The following is a 16,583-nucleotide window of genomic DNA, read 5'->3' on the forward strand; positions in this document are numbered from 1 at the left end:
CCCACAAGACCCGCCGTATACCGGGAACACCCCACACAAGACCTGCTGTATCCCGGGAACACCCCACAAGACCTGCCGTATACCGGGAACACCCCACAAGACCTGCTGTATCCCGGGAACACCCCACAAGACCCACCATATACTGGGAACACCCCATGAGACCTGCCGTATACCGGGAACACCCCACAAGACCTGCTGTATCCCGGGAACACCCCACAGGACCTGTCATATACCAGGAACACCCCACAAGACCTGCCGTATACCGGGAACACCCCACAGGACCCGCCGTATACCGGGAACACCCCACAAGACCCGCCGTATACCGGGAACACCCCACTAGACCTGCCGTATGCCAGGTACACCCCACAAGACCTGCCGTATACCGAGAACACCCCACAGGACCTGCCGTATACTGGGAACACCCCACAAGACCTGCCGTATACTGGGAACACCCCACTAGACCTGCCGTATACTGGGAACACCCCACTAGACCTGCCGTATACTGGGAACACCCCACTAGACCTGCCGTATACCAGAACACCCCACTAGACCTGCCGTATACCGGGAACACCCCACAAGACCCGCCGTATACCGGGAACACCCCACAAGACCTGCCGTATACCGGGAACACCCCACAAGACCCGCCGTATACCGGGAACACCCCACAAGACCTGCCGTATACCGGGAACACCCCACAAGACCTGCCGTATACCGGTAACACCCCACAAGTTCTGCTATTATGGAGAAGCTTGGACTCGTCATCTAGACCTCATTATCTGCGGAGTTGCTCGCCCCCTTCTCGCTCGCCGGTCACACATCGGCCAGCCTCGGTATATACTGCAGGCGCCTCCTGTATCCGTCTGTGCACACGATCCGCTGCCTCCATTCAGCCATAATTCACATTCGGCTACACTGCAGAAACGATTACAATACACCGACAGCCGTGAGGCAAACACTCTGCTCTCCTGCCAGAAAACCTCGGTGGAGCTGAACTCGTCATTAACGTCTCGCCTTTCTCCATCAGGATAACTCGGTGAATTGAGATAATCCGTCCACTTTTCCCGCAGACTCGGCTCTGCGACATCTGCACAAATATTAGCAGACTTTGACTTTTTTTCCTCCATATCCTGTTTGCTACGAACCCTCCACGACGCGCCAGATGGAAAATGACATTGACCTCGCTGCGAAACCAAACTTCTGCCCAAGTGTCCCAACCGGAGGGGGCGAGCGCTTCGTCTCCCATCACAAGCCCCTACATACATGGGGGCATCGGGACAGCGTGCAAATACCTCCGGGAAGCCTTCACTGAGAATGTCCTGCAGACTGCCCCGGGCCAGATAGGCGATCATCATCCGCCGCGGCGGCGGGGCACCGGCTCTCCCGCTTAGTTCCGCTGGCGTTTGCAGCGTTCCCAGGCTAATGCCAAGCACAAAGAATGAGTAGCCATCAGGGATAACGCCGGTCCTGTCTGCTCATAGGAGACTGGAGGCAAAGCTGCAGGGAAGGAGGGGGAGATGCAAAGCAGCACTGAGCATGCTCGTAATGGGATCTCCTACCAGCGAGTGCGGTGTCAGCCCTGACATCACTCACACCGCCGCTTTATAGGATGGAGACACAGGAAGAGGTAACAGAAAACAGATGCAAACCTCTGTAGTCAGAACACAGCGGCTATAGGGGGCAAATCCAGCCCACATGGGGTATGCTGCAGAAATCCGCCCAACACATACGTATAACGCCGGGCGCGGGTATAACGCCGGGCGCGGGTACGACCCCGGTCCATAAACAGACAGGCAACGACTGATCTCCGGATATCAGCCGAGTACGGGGACGGGCACATCCCGGGCGATGCCCACGCGCCGACTATCTACGACCAGCAAGAAGCGCGCAGCCATGAGACGGCGGAAGCTTTCAGAGTGCACAATTTTGGGACATTTAAAAAAAGTTGCAAAACTTTTGAAAACTTTTTTTTTTGGGTTTCATTAAAAGTTTTGCACCATTTACCTTCAGTGTTCGCGCTGGCTGCAGAATGAGTGAACTGAGAAACCATTAGTGAGCCGATTCAGAGACTTGGTGACGCCTCTATCTGTCCTTTTCTGAGCTCCTCTCAGCGGATTTATAATCATAGATCGCACCAAACGCGAATGGGCAGGAAAGCAAAGAGCCTGTAAAAGCCAAAGGGTGCAACGTTTTTAATGAAACCCAACTGCACAAACAGTTTTAGACAAAAAAAAAAATGGATTTATGTTAAGAAATAAAGTCCTCAAAGATGGACAACCCCTTTAATGACTTAAAACGGGCACTTTTTTTTTTGCATGGTGTTGCTAAACCTCAGTAGATGTTTCTATCACATTACTGTCATTTTATGGAAGACTTTCCATAATGGAAGCTGCGCCCACAAAATGCCCCCAAAGCCTGGTCCTGATCCCTCCTGGCCGATCCTAGCACTAGGACAGGTCGGGTCAGTCGTCTTCTGTCCAGTTACATCTGCTGACAACCAAGCCGCCTAACAATAGAACTACCAAAGGGGTCGTCACCCAGCTTTCCTAGGATCCAGAAAATCTGCTGTTCCCCTACAAGGCAGCGGTGCGTGTGTCGCTGGGCAGACTGGTACCCAGGACTTCAGTAACGTCCTCACACAGGGGGCGCAGCGATGACGTTCACCTAAAGGGAGAGCAGCATTGGGCCAATCCTTCTTCTTGTACATAAATGCATCTGGGGCGAAACGAACGTTTTTGTAATGAGGCTTCAATCTCCATTTTTCACCGTTTGCCTCCTGTGCCCTGTGGTGCACGGTCACTGCCCGGCTGCAGAAGGAGTGAACTAAGAGTCTGTGAGTGAGCTCCGATCGAACGGCCAGAGAGGTAAAGCTGTTATCTGTCTGTGTCTGGGCTCCTCTCAGCTCCGACCACAGCAAAACGCAACGGGAGGAAAACAAAAAGCTTCAAGAAGCCGACATCCAACTGTGAAGGAGACCAGAAGGTTTCATATATTATCTCATCACTGTGTGCACTCTGTCTACACCGTGACATCACTGTGTGCATTCTGTCTACACCGTGACATCACTGTGTGCACTCTGTCTATACTGTGACATCACTGTGTACATTCTGTCTATACTGTGACATCACTGTGTACATTCTGTCTATACTGTGACATCACTGTGTGCATTCTGTCTATACTGTGACATCACTGTGTGCATTCTTTCCATACTGTGACATCACTGTGTGCATTCTGTCTATACTGTGACATCACTGTGTGCATTCTTTCCATACTGTGACATCACTGTGTGCATTCTGTCTATACTGTGACATCACTGTGTACATTCTGTCTATACTGTGACATCACTGTGTACATTCTGTCTATACTGTGACATCACTGTGTGCATTCTGTCTATACTGTGACATCACTGTGTGCATTCTTTCCATACTGTGACATCACTGTGTGCATTCTGTCTATACTGTGACATCACTGTGTACATTCTGTCTATACTGTGACATCACTGTGTGCATTCTGTCTATACTGTGTCATCACTGTGTACATTCTGTCCATACTGTGACATCACTGTGTGCATTCTGTCTATACTGTGACATCACTGTGTACATGATAGTCACCAGGGGGCATTGGAATAACAGCCATACTGCCTGTCACTTTGACTTCCCATAAGATGTAGCCCCTCCATCCTTTCTCCTCCATCTTCAGTAATACGCACCTGTTACCCGCTGCAGTAGAGCAGCACACTGCGGAGTGACATCCTCATGTAAGCGATGGGGCGGACAGATCAGCAATTAGGACATTTAAAGCAATTATTTAGGAGCTCACTGAATGGTACAAAGGGACTAATCAGGGGGCACATGGTCACGTCGTCAGCAGGCAAACACGTCGCCACTGACTGATGGCAGCTAATGGATAACAGGAGACGCTGTGCCCCTCTATGACGCGGTAATGGGGCGTGCAGCGCGAATCTGCAACGGATGTGACTGCAAATCTACGGTGATAATCCACAGAGGTCTGACATAGAAGGGTCCCCACCTCAGGACCCCGCGCCCATCACCAGGGCAGGCGCCGTCGTGTAGCCATTATAGATGGGGGGGAGGCCGCTCAGACGCGTCTTACTGTTCAGTTCTATGGAAGCTCGTCTGATCGGCCATTTCTGGAAGTAACTCCATTCATTTAAAATTAAGAAAGTTGTGGAATTTGGGAAAAAACAGAAAGCGAATAGACAGATAGTAGATGGATAATAGACAGATAATGGATAGATCTTGGGGTACTCACCGGTGCCGGTGGGGGGCCGCTCGGGGCCGGACTCCCCATACTCCTCTCTACGGAGAGCGGAATCCTGGAACACAGAACACAGGTGACACTCAGAACCTGGGGAGCGGCCGCGCTCATTACACAGGGTGGGACGCTCGAAAACCTCAGGATGTAAACTACACGATGTTTATAGGAATAATCCCACGTGCAGCACCGTATATAGGGCGAGATCAGACACTGGGGGGCTCCAGCACGGACCAGTCACCACAGTGTCAGCATTACAGATATGGACGGGTCCTGTGCACATGTAACGCCGCTGCATCCAGGGACCACTCCACACATACACAGGGACCACCACCTCAAGGGGAATGTGTCCGCACAAAATGGCATAGTGTTTACACCAGATTACATGGATAGTTTAATGCAATTTTTTTAAATCATTGTCTATATTAAAAAAGTGGTAATTTTGCAATTTGGTCTTATAGACTATAACTTCCTGTTATTAATAGAAGAGTTTTCAGCAGAGACAAAATTATAATGACTGCATAGAGATATACAATAGATTACACAGGATCCACCAGGTGATGTCACAGCTCACCTCCTCCTGTACAATGACTGATAACACCTCTATATACAGTAGATAACACAGGATCCACCATTCACAATAGGTGATGTCACAGCTCACCTCCTCCTGTACAATGACTGATAACACAGGATCCACCATTCACAATAGGTGATGTCACAGCTCACCTCCTCCTGTACAATGACTGATAACACCTCTATATACAGTAGATAACACAGGATCCACCATACACAATAGGTGATGTCACAGCTCACCTCCTCCTGTACAATGACTAATAACACCTCTATATACAGAAGATAACACAGGACCCACCATTCACAATAGGTGATGTCACAGCTCACCTCCTCCTGTACAATGACTAATAACACCTCTATATACAGTAGATAACACAGGATCCACCATTCACAACAGGTGATGTCACAGCTCACCTCCTCCTGTACAATGACTAATAACACCTCTATATACAGTAGATAACACAGGATCCACCATTCACAATAGGTGATGTCACAGCTCACCTCCTTCTCCTGTATAATGACTGATAACACAGGATCCACCATTCACAATAGATGATGTCACAGCTCACCTCCTCCTCCTGTACAATGACTGATAACACCTCTATATACAGTAGATAACACAGGATCCACCATACACAATAGGTGATGTCACAGCTCACCTCCTCCTCCTGTACAATGACTGATAACATCTCTATATACAGTAGATAACACAGGATCCACCATTCACAACAGGTGATGTCACAGCTCACCTCCTCCTGTACAATGACTAATAACACCTCTATATACAGTAGATAATACAGAATCCACTATTCACAATAGGTGATGTCACAGCTCACCTCCTCCTCCTGTACAATGACTGATAACATCTCTATATAGAGTAGATAACACAGGATCCACCATTCACAATAGGTGATATCACAGCTCACCTCCTCCTCCTGTACAATGACTGATAGCACCTCTATATACAGTAGATCACACTGGATCCACCATTCACTATAGGTGATCTCACAGCTCACCTCCTCCTCCTGTACAATGACTGATAACACCTCTATATACAGTAGATAACACAGGATCCACCATTCACAATAGGTGATGTCACAGCTCACCTCCTCCTCCTCCTGTACAATGACTGATAGCACCTCTATATACAGTAGATAACACAGGATCCACCATTCACAATAGGTGATGTCACAGCTCACCTCCTCCTCCTGTACAATGACTGATAACACCTCTATATACAGTAGATAATACAGAATCCACCATTCACAATAGGTGATGTCACAGCTCACCTCCTCCTCCTCCTGTACAATGACTGATAGCACCTCTATATACAGTAGATAACACAGGATCCACCATTCACAATAGGTGATGTCACAGCTCACCTCCTCCTCCTCCTGTACAATGACTGATAGCACCTCTATATACAGTAGATAACACAGGATCCAACATTCACAATAGGTGATGTCACAGCTCACCTCCTCCTCCTCCTGTACAATGACTGATAGCACCTCTATATACAGTAGATCACACAGGAGCCACCATTCACAATAGGTGATGTCACAGCTCACCTATTCCTCCTGTACAATGACTGATAACACCTCTATATACAGTAGATAATACAGGATCCACCATCCACAATAGGTGATGTCACAGCTCACCTCCTCCTGTACAATGACTGATAACACAACACCTCCATATACAGTAGATAACACAGGATTCACCATTCACAATAGGTGATGACACAGCTCACCTCCTCCTCATGTACAATGACTGATAAGACCTCTATATACAGTAGATAACACAGGATCCACCATTCACAATAGGTGATGTCACAGCTCACGTCCTCCTCCTGTACAATGACTGATAACACAACACCTCCATATACAGTAGATAACACAGGATTCACCATTCACAATAGGTGATGACACAGCTCACCTCCTCCTCCTGTACAATGACTGATAAGACCTCTATATACAGTAGATAACACAGGATCCACCATTCACAATAGGTGATGTCACAGCTCACCTCCTCCTCCTGTACAATGACTGATAACACTGCTATATACAGTAGATGACACAGGATCCACCATTCACAATAGGTGATGTCACAGCTCACCTCCTCCTCCTCCTGATTTTTGTACATTGCAGTATGCCCCAGTACCGTGCAACAGTTTTAGGTAAAAGTGGAAAAATTGCTGCAGAGTAAATACAGAATGTGCAGAGAATAGATGTGTTGATAGTTTATTTTTAACAATGAAGGAATATATTAGAGAAATGTAAATCCCATCAGATTCGTCTCCTGCCCGTCAAGTTTTCTGGAGGATCTCGGCAGCAGGTTTTCTGGAGGATCTGGAGGATCTGGGCAGCAGGTTGTCCCACACATCCTGACCTGAGCCCAGATCTCCTGTGTATGAGGCAGATCCTTCATGTGACCCCAGACAGACTGGATGATGTGAGATCAGGGCTCTGGGCCATTGGCTGGATGTCACCAAGCCCCAGCAGTGGCAGAGCGCCAGCACTGGACGCAGGGAACCAGCATTTGGTTTTTATTATTATAGATTTCTAAGAGTGTTTGTGGTCTACTTTCCTGAAAATGGAAAAGTCCTTTTAAACTAGATATTAAGGGTTAATTACCAGTGTACATGGGCAGTGCTGGCTCCATCTACTGGTTACTTTGTGGTACTGCTGCGTTGCGTCTCCATATTAGCTGTGTTGTCGCCATCTAGCGGCTGTTTCCCAGTACTACACGCCTGTCTGGCGGCGGGATCCCGCACCGGCCGCCCCGTCACGTGGTGTGATGGCCCGGGAGCAGGACGAGGTCCCGGAGTGCAGTCTCACGGAGTGCAGTCTGGACGTCACCTCGGACGCGTTTGACCCGCTGCTCGCCCTCTACTCCACCGACACTCCGCTCCCCTTCCCGGACGTGCGCTGCTTCAACAACTTGGCCGAGTATGAGAGCTTCCTGCAGAGGGGCGGCCGGCCGAGGAGCCGGTCACAGAAGCCGGAGAAGAAGGGCCGGAGGCCGGCGCCGGACCCGGAGCGCGTGCAGCGGCTGAAGAAGCTGATGCTGCCGGCGGAGGGCGGCGCGGAGCAGAGCCGGGCCCCGCGGAGGGGCAGGAGGCCGCCCCGGAACGTGCTGACCCGCATGGCCCTGCTGGAGGGCAGCCCCGTGGGCCGGCTGTACCGCTGCGTGCAGGAGCGGCTCCGGGTGCACGTCCACACCCGCACCTTCCGGGGGCTGCGCGGCGTCTGCTCCGGATTCATCGTCGCCTTCGACAAGTGCTGGAACCTGGCCATGGTGGACGTGGACGAGACGTACCGGAGGCCGGTGCTGGGCCGGGCCTTCTACAGCGAGCCGCAGCTCACCCTGCCCCGGCTGATGGCCCGGCTGCGGCTGCAGGAGGACGGGGAGGACCGGCCGGCGGAAACGGGGAGGAAGGAGACGCCCGACCGCCAACCCGGGAGGAAGGAGACGCCCGACCGCCAACCCGGGAGGAAGGAGACGCCCGACCGCCAACCCGGGAGGAAGGAGACGCCCGACCGCCAACCCGGGAGGAAGGAGAAGCCCGACCGCCAGCTGGAGAGGAAGGAGACGCCCGACCGCCAACCCGGGAGGAAGGAGAAGCCCGACCGCCAACCCGGGAGGAAGGAGACGCCCGACCGCCAACCCGGGAGGAAGGAGAAGCCCGACTGCCAACCCGGGAGGAAGGAGAAGCCCGACCGCCAGCTGGAGAGGAAGGAGACGCCCGACTGCCAACCCGGGAGGAAGGAGAAGCCGGACTACCAGCGGGTGTACACCCGGCACATACATCAGGTGTTCATCCGAGGAGAGAGTGTCCTGCTGGTGCATGTCCCAGAGTGAAGGAACTGGACTACAACTCCCAGCAGGCTCTGGAGGGAAGCGACATTCACTGACCCCAGGACTCCTACTCTCAGCGTGCCCTGACACCCCCAGGACTCCTACTCTCAGCGTGCCCTGACACCCCCAGGACTCCTACTCTCAGCGTGCCCTGACACCCCCAGGACTCCTACTCTCAGCGTGCCCTGACACCCCCAGGACTCCTACTCTCAGCGTGCCCTGACACCCCCAGGACTCCTACTCTCAGCGTGCCCTGACACCCCCAGGACTCCTACTCTCAGCGTGCCCTGACACCCCCAGGACTCCTACTCTCAGCGTGCCCTGACACCCCCAGGACTCCTACTCTCAGCGTGCCCTGACACCCCCAGGACTCCTACTCTCAGCGTGCCCTGACACCCCCAGGACTCCTACTCTCAGCGTGCCCTGACACCCCCAGGACTCCTACTCTCAGCGTGCCCTGACACCCCCAGGACTCCTACTCTCAGCGTGCCCTGACACCCCCAGGACTCCTACTCTCAGCGTGCCCTGACACCCCCAGGACTCCTACTCTCAGCGTGCCCTGACACCCCCAGGACTCCTACTCTCAGCGTGCCCTGACACCCCCAGGACTCCTACTCTCAGCGTGCCCTGACACCCCCAGGACTCCTACTCTCAGCGTGCCCTGACACCCCCAGGACTCCTACTCTCAGCGTGCCCTGACACCCCCAGGACTCCTACTCTCAGCGTGCCCTGACACCCCCAGGACTCCTACTCTCAGCGTGCCCTGACACCCCCAGGACTCCTACTCTCAGCGTGCCCTGACACCCCCAGGACTCCTACTCTCAGCGTGCCCTGACTTCCCCCCCCCCCCCCCGACTACAACCCTCAGCCTGATGACACCTCCCAGGACTACAACCCTTGAATCCGATTCCCACCCCCCTCCAGGACTACAACCCTCAACAGGCCCCAACCTCCCCCAGAACTAGACCCCTCAGCATGCTATTGGGGTAGGGGAGTCACAGGCTGTAGAGCCACGTTATATACTGAGCTCAAGCAGGTTTGGGGGAAGATCCCCCTGAGGATTGAGACTGGAGCCCCCCTTAGTCACAATAAAAGAACAATCCCAGTATTAAATATAATCCTCCCCAGGACGGACAGCCGGCAGCAGTGAGGACGGGCAGCAGCGTGGATGTGGGGCCTTCACCTTTGCTGCATTGTTCTCTTCCCGTCTATAAAGCTCCTGACCTGAGAGCCGGATACAGGACTACATGGTAGTCACAGGCGGTCCGTGTGCCAGAGTCAGGTGGGCCACATGCTGGGTCAAGCAGGCCATTGGGTGGCACATGTACTGGGGTCAGGTGGAACGTGTGTGGGTAGGACGGGCTGTGTGTAATGGTCACTGTGGGTTAGGCGGGCCGTGTGTGGGTAGGGTGGGCTGTGTGGCATGGTCACCGTGTGTGGGTCAGGCGGGCTGTGTGCCATGGTCGCTGTGGGTCAGGTGGGCTGGGTGCCATGGTCGCTGTGGGTCAGGTGGGCTGTGCCATAGTCACCGTGTGTGGGTAGGGCAGGCTGTGTGCCATGGTCGCTGTGGGTAGGGTGGGCTGTGTGCCATGGTGGGGTGGGCTGTGTGCCATGGTCGCTGTAGGTCAGGCGGGCTGTGTGCCATGGTCGCTGTAGGTCAGGCGGGCTGTGTGCCATGGTCGCTGTGGGTAGGGTGGGCTGTGTGCCATGGTCACTGTGGGTGGGGTGGGCTGTGTGCCATGGTCGCTGTAGGTCAGGCGGGCTGTGTGCCATGGTCGCTGTGGGTAGGGTGGGCTGTGTGCCATGGTCGCTGTGGGTAGGGTGGGCTGTGTGCCATGGTCACTGTGGGTGGGGTGGGCTGTGTGCCATGGTCGCTGTGGGTGGGGTGGGCTGTGTGCCATGGTCGCTGTGGGTCAGGTGGGCTGTGCCATAGTCACCGTGTGTGGGTAGGGCAGGCTGTGTGCCATGGTCGCTGTGGGTAGGGTGGGCTGTGTGCCTTGGTGGGGTGGGCTGTGTGCCATGGTCGCTGTAGGTCAGGCGGGCTGTGTGCCATGGTCGCTGTAGGTCAGGCGGGCTGTGTGCCATGGTCGCTGTGGGTAGGGTGGGCTGTGTGCCATGGTCGCTGTGGGTAGGGTGGGCTGTGTGCCATGGTCGCTGTGGGTGGGGTGGGCTGTGTGCCATGGTCGCTGTGGGTGGGGTGGGCTGTGTGCCATGGTCGCTGTGGGTCTGGCGGGCTGTGTGCCATGGTCGCTGTGGGTCAGGTGGGCTGTGTGCCATGGTCGCTGTGGGTAGGGTGGGCTGTGTGCCATGGTCGCTGTGGGTAGGGTGGGCTGTGTGCCATGGTCGCTGTGGGTGGGGTGGGCTGTGTGCCATGGTCGCTGTGGGTGGGGTGGGCTGTGTGCCATGGTCGCTGTGGGTAGGGTGGGCTGTGTGCCATGGTCACTGTGGGTGGGGTGGGCTGTGTGCCATGGTCGCTGTGGGTGGGGTGGGCTGTGTGCCATGGTCGCTGTGGGTAGGGTGGGCTGTGTGCCATGGTCGCTGTGGCTTAGGCGGGCCGGGTACAGGTCGGACAGTCATCCGGTTCCAGAATCTTATAAGACTCTTTTTTATGGTGGTGTAACTGTAAGCCTCTCCACTACCTCGGCACTTTGTCCTCCATCACTTCAGTGACATCTAGGACGAGGCCGGCTGCTCTCACTACGACTGTAGGCCCTGCACATGGCTGCCACTAGCCAGAAGTGATAGCCAGCCCGGTGTCCTCCTGTCCTTGCTGACGGCTGTGCGCTCTTATGGAGGACGCTGTTGGGAACCTTTCCTGCAGAGGTGATGACGCACCCCTGTGTAGGATGAGCGGCTGCACATAGGACATGCACCCCTCCGGTCACCACGCTGCAGCTTCTCTCCACCACGTGCCCCATGGTGGTGAGCGGGGTCTGTGACGTCACATCTACAGATATCAGACCAGTCGCCTGCACCAGTCCTTTTCGTACCTAACTCATTTTTATGGAAATTATGGAAATTACAAGCGGCGTGGTGTACATCACAATGTCTTCCCTGCCCCCTCCCCCCCCCCCTCCTCTGGACTGCTGGCCGCTTCCTCCAACAGAGGCATCAGATGTCAGCAGCAACAGATTGGCTGCAGCGGTCACTTTCTCACTGAGCCAGAGAACAACATCTTCTGAAATGTGATTGCTGCCACCAGGAGTGAGGGGATGGTTTCATCCAGCTCAGACAGAATTAACCGCTGCAGCCAGTCCGCAGTTGCTGACGCCTCTGCTGGAAGAAGCAATCGGGGCGGTGTGGAGGCGCAGCGGGCCCAGTACCCTCACTACTGTAGATGGGCAATCATGTACTACTACCCCTGGGGTCACTGGCCCACATCAGGCAGGCAGGGGCGTCTATATCATGTCCATGGGTTGAATAAAGGGTCCATGTGGTGAATCAGAAGCACTTTAGTGGGGGCTACCTCTCTTGTAAATGCACATTGCTGGGATATGCCATCTCTGTGATTGGAGGGGCCACAGCGCAGGATCGGACACTTCAGTACAGCTCCGCAGCTGGGGGCCCAGAGCGCAGCTCTGCAGGGAAAATATGGGAGTAAATGCAGCTCTAAATCATGCTGTGGCCCCTTTATGGATGAGTTGCTTTAATAGTCAATACATGAAAGATTAGGGGGTCTTATATTTTATCTAGCATTCAGCTGGAAAGGACATGAAGAGGGGATATATCACGGTCATGTTTGGTGAGTGTCGGACGGTGACGGTCATATCGCTCCACCGGGAGGCTGCTATGGGAAAATAAGACACATTAGAATGATCTTTTTTTTGCACCCCTGACCGGGGTGAGGGGGTCTGCATGGGACCCTTTAAAATATCTCATCTACAAACACCCAATGTTAGACCCGGGAAAACCGACGAAGATTGTATCAGTTTCAGCAACAGGCTTCTGCCTTTATCCCTTTTTATTTGTGTACTGTTTTCCCTTTTGCGTTTGTCTTTTTGTTATTTCATCTTTTTGTACCTTTTTTTTTATATATTAAATCAAAAACATGTAAATAAATAAGTTTGTTCCTTTCTGCTCTAAACGTGCCCACAACCTTGAAGAAGGAAAGTCTAGGTGAGCTGTGTTACCCTGTGCTGCCAGAGGGGTGTGTACGGGGGTATTAGGGGCTCTCGATGGCCTAATAAAGGGGGGTGGATGTGTGAGCGAGCGGTCTACCAGGTGTTAGAGGCGAGTGGGAGAAGCGGAGTCCCCCTTTAAAGTCGCATTCGATTAACGAGTGCAGCAAATAAACGGGCGGCCGTCACCCCCCACCAAGTACTTGGAAAAAAGAAAAGGCAAACAACATAAAAGGGTAAAAGTCCCAAATACCAGAAGCAAAGAAAGCTCCATGGAAAACAGTTAATCAAAGTCTGAGTCCTAGTGATCAATAATCTAAAAATATCTATGTATAATAACAATACAACATTGTCACTCGGTGAGCAATCAGATGTCAAAGGTTTCGCCATCAGCGACTTCATCAGGGGCGACATGACTCCATACAAAATCTGTCAGGTTTCACCAACAGCGGCTTCATCAGGGGTGCAATGACTCCATACAAAACCTGTGTCAAAAGGTTAAACCCAACATATAACAGTATCTCTTATCTACATAATAGGCGATATCTTGGGAGGGACAATCGCATCCACAGCCATGACTCTAAAGGAGGCGGCTCAGGAGGTGAGCCCGCAGCATACTGAGCAGAAGCCACTAGTGTTGCTGGATCTCGGTCTGATCGCCACTGTTTAACCATTTCAATGCCACTGTCGGTCTCTTGCCAGCGACATTTAAGCGATGCCATTTCCAACACTCACACTCCAGCTACTATCGGCTCCCAGAGATGTGATCATGGGGAGCTCAAGGTTTCCCGCGAAACCTGGACGCCCTAATGATTCCCATTCCAGTCCTCCCGTGAAGCTCGGCTACATAGGAGCTTAATAGACAGCGATTTTGCTATATCCTGCAGTAAATGGCACAGGCAACTGCAGCTTTAAGGGACTAACAAAATAAAGTATAAATTATTTTTTAAAAAGTGTTTAAATCGGTCCCTTCCGTTAAAAAAATAAACATTTGATATAGTTGCATCCGAAAAAGTCCGATTTATCAAAAAATGCTTTTTTTTTTTTTTTTTTAGCAATGATGGAAAATATTAATACGCCAGAATGACCGCACTTCCCAAATAAATGTAATAAAAAGCAATGGAAATGTCAAATGTAAGTGTACAACATATATATCAATAGCATGAGGACTATGAGGAAAAAAGTAACAAATATTCCCTAAACAAAGCAACTTACTAGAGGTGCAAATATATATATATATATATATATATATATATATATATAATATAGACAAGGTGGTCCATCAAAAACTGCTCTGTAGAGGCATATAAAGAGGGGCCGCTAGATAACAAGCCTCCTCTTCCCAGCACCCCCGCCGGCCCTCTCTTCTCAGCACTGCTGCTGGCCGCCTCTTCCCAGCACACCGATGGCCCTCTCTTCTCAGCACTGCTGCTGGCCGCCTCTTCCCAGCACCCCGATGGCCCTCTCTTCTCAGCACTGCTGCTGGCCTCCTCTTCCCAGCGCCCCTGATGGCCCTCTCTTCTCAGTACTGCTGCTGGCCGCCTCTTCCCAGTGCCCCCGCCGGCCCTCTCTTCTCAGCACTGGTGCTGGCCGCCTCTTCCGAGCGCCCCTGCCCGCCCTCTCTTCTCAGCACTGCTGCTGGCCTCCTCTTCCCAGCACCCCCGATGGCCCTCTCTTCTCAGCACTGCTGCTGGCCGCCTCTTCCTAGCACCCCTGATGGCCCTCTCTTCTCAGCACTGCTGCTGGCCACCTCTTCCCAGCACCCCCGATGGCCCTCTCTTCTCAGCACTGCTGCTGGCCGCCTCTTCCCAGCGCCCCTGCCCGCCCTCTCTTCCCAGCACCGCTGCTGGCCACCTCTTCCCAGCACCCCTGATGGCCCTCTCTTCTCAGCACTGCTGCTGGCCGCCTCTTACCAGTTCCCCCCACCGGCCACCTCTTCTCAGTGCCCCCGCCAGTTGGCCCTCTTTTCACGGCGCTGCAGCCAGTCCCCTTTCCCCTGAGCCCCAGTTGGCCCTCTCTTCACGGCGCTGCAGCCAGTCCCCTTTCCCCTGAGCCCCAGTTGGCCCTCTCTTCACGGCGCTGCAGCCAGTCCCCTTTTCCCTGAGCCGCAGTTGTCCCTCTCTTCACGGCGCCGCAGCCAGTCCCCTTTTCCCTGAGCCCCAGTTGGCCCTCTCTTCACGGCGCCGCAGCCAGTCCCCTTTTCCCTGAGCCCCAGTTGTCCCTCTCTTCACGGCGCCGCAGCCAGTCCCCTTTTCCCTGAGCCCCAGTTGTCCCTCTCTTCACGGCGCCGCAGCCAGTCCCCTTTTCCCTGAGCCCCAGTTGTCCCTCTCTTCACGGCGCCGCAGCCAGTCCCCTTTTCCCTGAGCCGCAGTTGTCCCTCTCTTCACGGCGCTGCAGCCAGTCCCCTTTTCCCTGAGCCCCAGTTGTCCCTCTCTTCACGGCGCTGCAGCCAGTCCCCTTTTCCCTGAGCCGCAGTTGTCCCTCTCTTCACGGCGCTGCAGCCAGTCCCCTTTTCCCTGAGCCGCAGTTGTCCCTCTCTTCACGGCGCTGCAGCCAGTCCCCTTTTCCCTGAGCCGCAGTTGTCCCTCTCTTCACGGCGCTGCAGCCAGTCCCCTTTTCCCTGAGCCGCAGTTGTCCCTCTCTTCACGGCGCTGCAGCCAGTCCCCTTTTCCCTGAGCCGCAGTTGTCCCTCTCTTCACGGCGCTGCAGCCAGTCCCCTTTTCCCTGAGCCGCAGTTGTCCCTCTCTTCACGGCGCTGCAGCCAGTCCCCTTTTCCCTGAGCCGCAGTTGGCCGCCTCTTCCCCGTGCTGCTGCTTCTCCAGCCTGCTCAGATAGATACATTACATTTTTGTATATTTATATATTGCAGAGTCTAGGGGACATTTATGTTACATTTGATATTAAAAAAAAGTAACTCAAAATAGTGGAAATAAAACCATCAGCCCCGAGAGCAAAAAGAAAAACAAGCTCCGGAAGGAAAATAAAAGTCACAGACTGTTCTCTCCTCATTTTTCTGCACGTTTCAGGTTATTTTTTTACCATCACTACAATAACCCAGAAGCGTCACGTGACCCGCCGCCGCTCATTCCTGCCGCACCATTAACGCTGTGAATAATGGCGGTCGGCGGTTTTTCACTGCACTTTGGGGGTTTTGTTATTTTTTTCTTACTGTAAATGATAAAGTGAATTCTGTCACAGAAAGCGACAAATAACGCGACTCCACGTCAGCGCGGACGGACGGTAAAAAGATGCGGAGAACCATCGGCCTGGACGGGCTGTAGCGTGTGCACTGCGGCTGTACGCCTGCGCCCGGCACCGATGCTGGGGAGGGCAGCACACGGCTGTGCGGCGGCGGATCCCTCACACATCATCCCCGGCACACTGCACTCACCTCACAGCAGAAGACGCAGCCGGCAATTCAGCGCTGCCGCACGTCTCCACACAGCGGCCGGCAGCGTGCGGCAGTCACCATAGCAACCGCTACCACAGGGGAAGAGGCGTGGCCATCAGCGCGCCTTCAGCCTATGGGAAGCCTCTATCCTCGGTCCCGCCCTCTGCTGTCTCATATCGGTATCTGACTGGTGAAGCACGGAATGAGGCGGGACTAAAAGGCGCCGTGTGATTGGTCAGCCCGATGATTGACAGCCGCACTGGATGGCGCCTTGTTTACTTGTCCTTCTGACCCGGCGGCTGCCTGTGTGGTCGCATCACTGCAGCAGAATTGTCAGGATTGTCTTTAGGCCTTTTATAAATAAAGCTTTA

At 53.6% G+C, this 16,583-nt stretch overlaps 2 protein-coding genes across 4 annotated transcripts in view; one reads left to right on the forward strand and one right to left on the reverse strand.

The window, feature by feature from the left end:
• Positions 1 to 16,300, reverse strand: part of DIXDC1 (DIX domain containing 1) — a 100,347-nt gene extending 84,047 nt beyond the window's left edge. The window contains exons 1-2 of one of the 3 annotated variants that reach the window (XM_069741422.1): positions 16,213 to 16,300; positions 4,270 to 4,333 (exon numbers count right to left, since the gene is read on the reverse strand). In XM_069741422.1, coding sequence (XP_069597523.1) covers positions 4,270 to 4,308 — 39 coding nt within the window. In that variant the 5' untranslated portion in view covers positions 4,309 to 4,333; positions 16,213 to 16,300. Of the gene's footprint in view, positions 1 to 1,289; positions 1,497 to 4,269; positions 4,334 to 7,478; positions 7,587 to 16,212 lie in introns of those variants that run through there. The other 2 variants (XM_069741423.1, XM_069741421.1) reach the window with 2 other exon arrangements.
• On the forward strand, positions 7,625 to 8,850 carry LOC138651324 (U7 snRNA-associated Sm-like protein LSm11). Its single transcript, XM_069741425.1, has one exon. The coding sequence runs from the start codon at positions 7,642 to 7,644 to the stop codon at positions 8,704 to 8,706; it is 1,065 nt and encodes a 354-aa protein (XP_069597526.1). The 5' UTR covers positions 7,625 to 7,641; the 3' UTR covers positions 8,707 to 8,850.
• Positions 16,301 to 16,583: the final 283 nt, after the last annotated feature.

Source organism: Ranitomeya imitator, chromosome 10, assembly GCF_032444005.1.
Source record: "Ranitomeya imitator isolate aRanImi1 chromosome 10, aRanImi1.pri, whole genome shotgun sequence".
NCBI lineage: Eukaryota > Metazoa > Chordata > Amphibia > Anura > Dendrobatidae > Ranitomeya > Ranitomeya imitator.

What these genes read in the sequence shown, in the direction of transcription:
- LOC138651324 (XM_069741425.1), top strand. Translation starts at nt 7,642, where the DNA reads ATGGCCCGGGAGCAGGACGAGGTCCCGGAGTGCAGTCTCACGGAGTGC.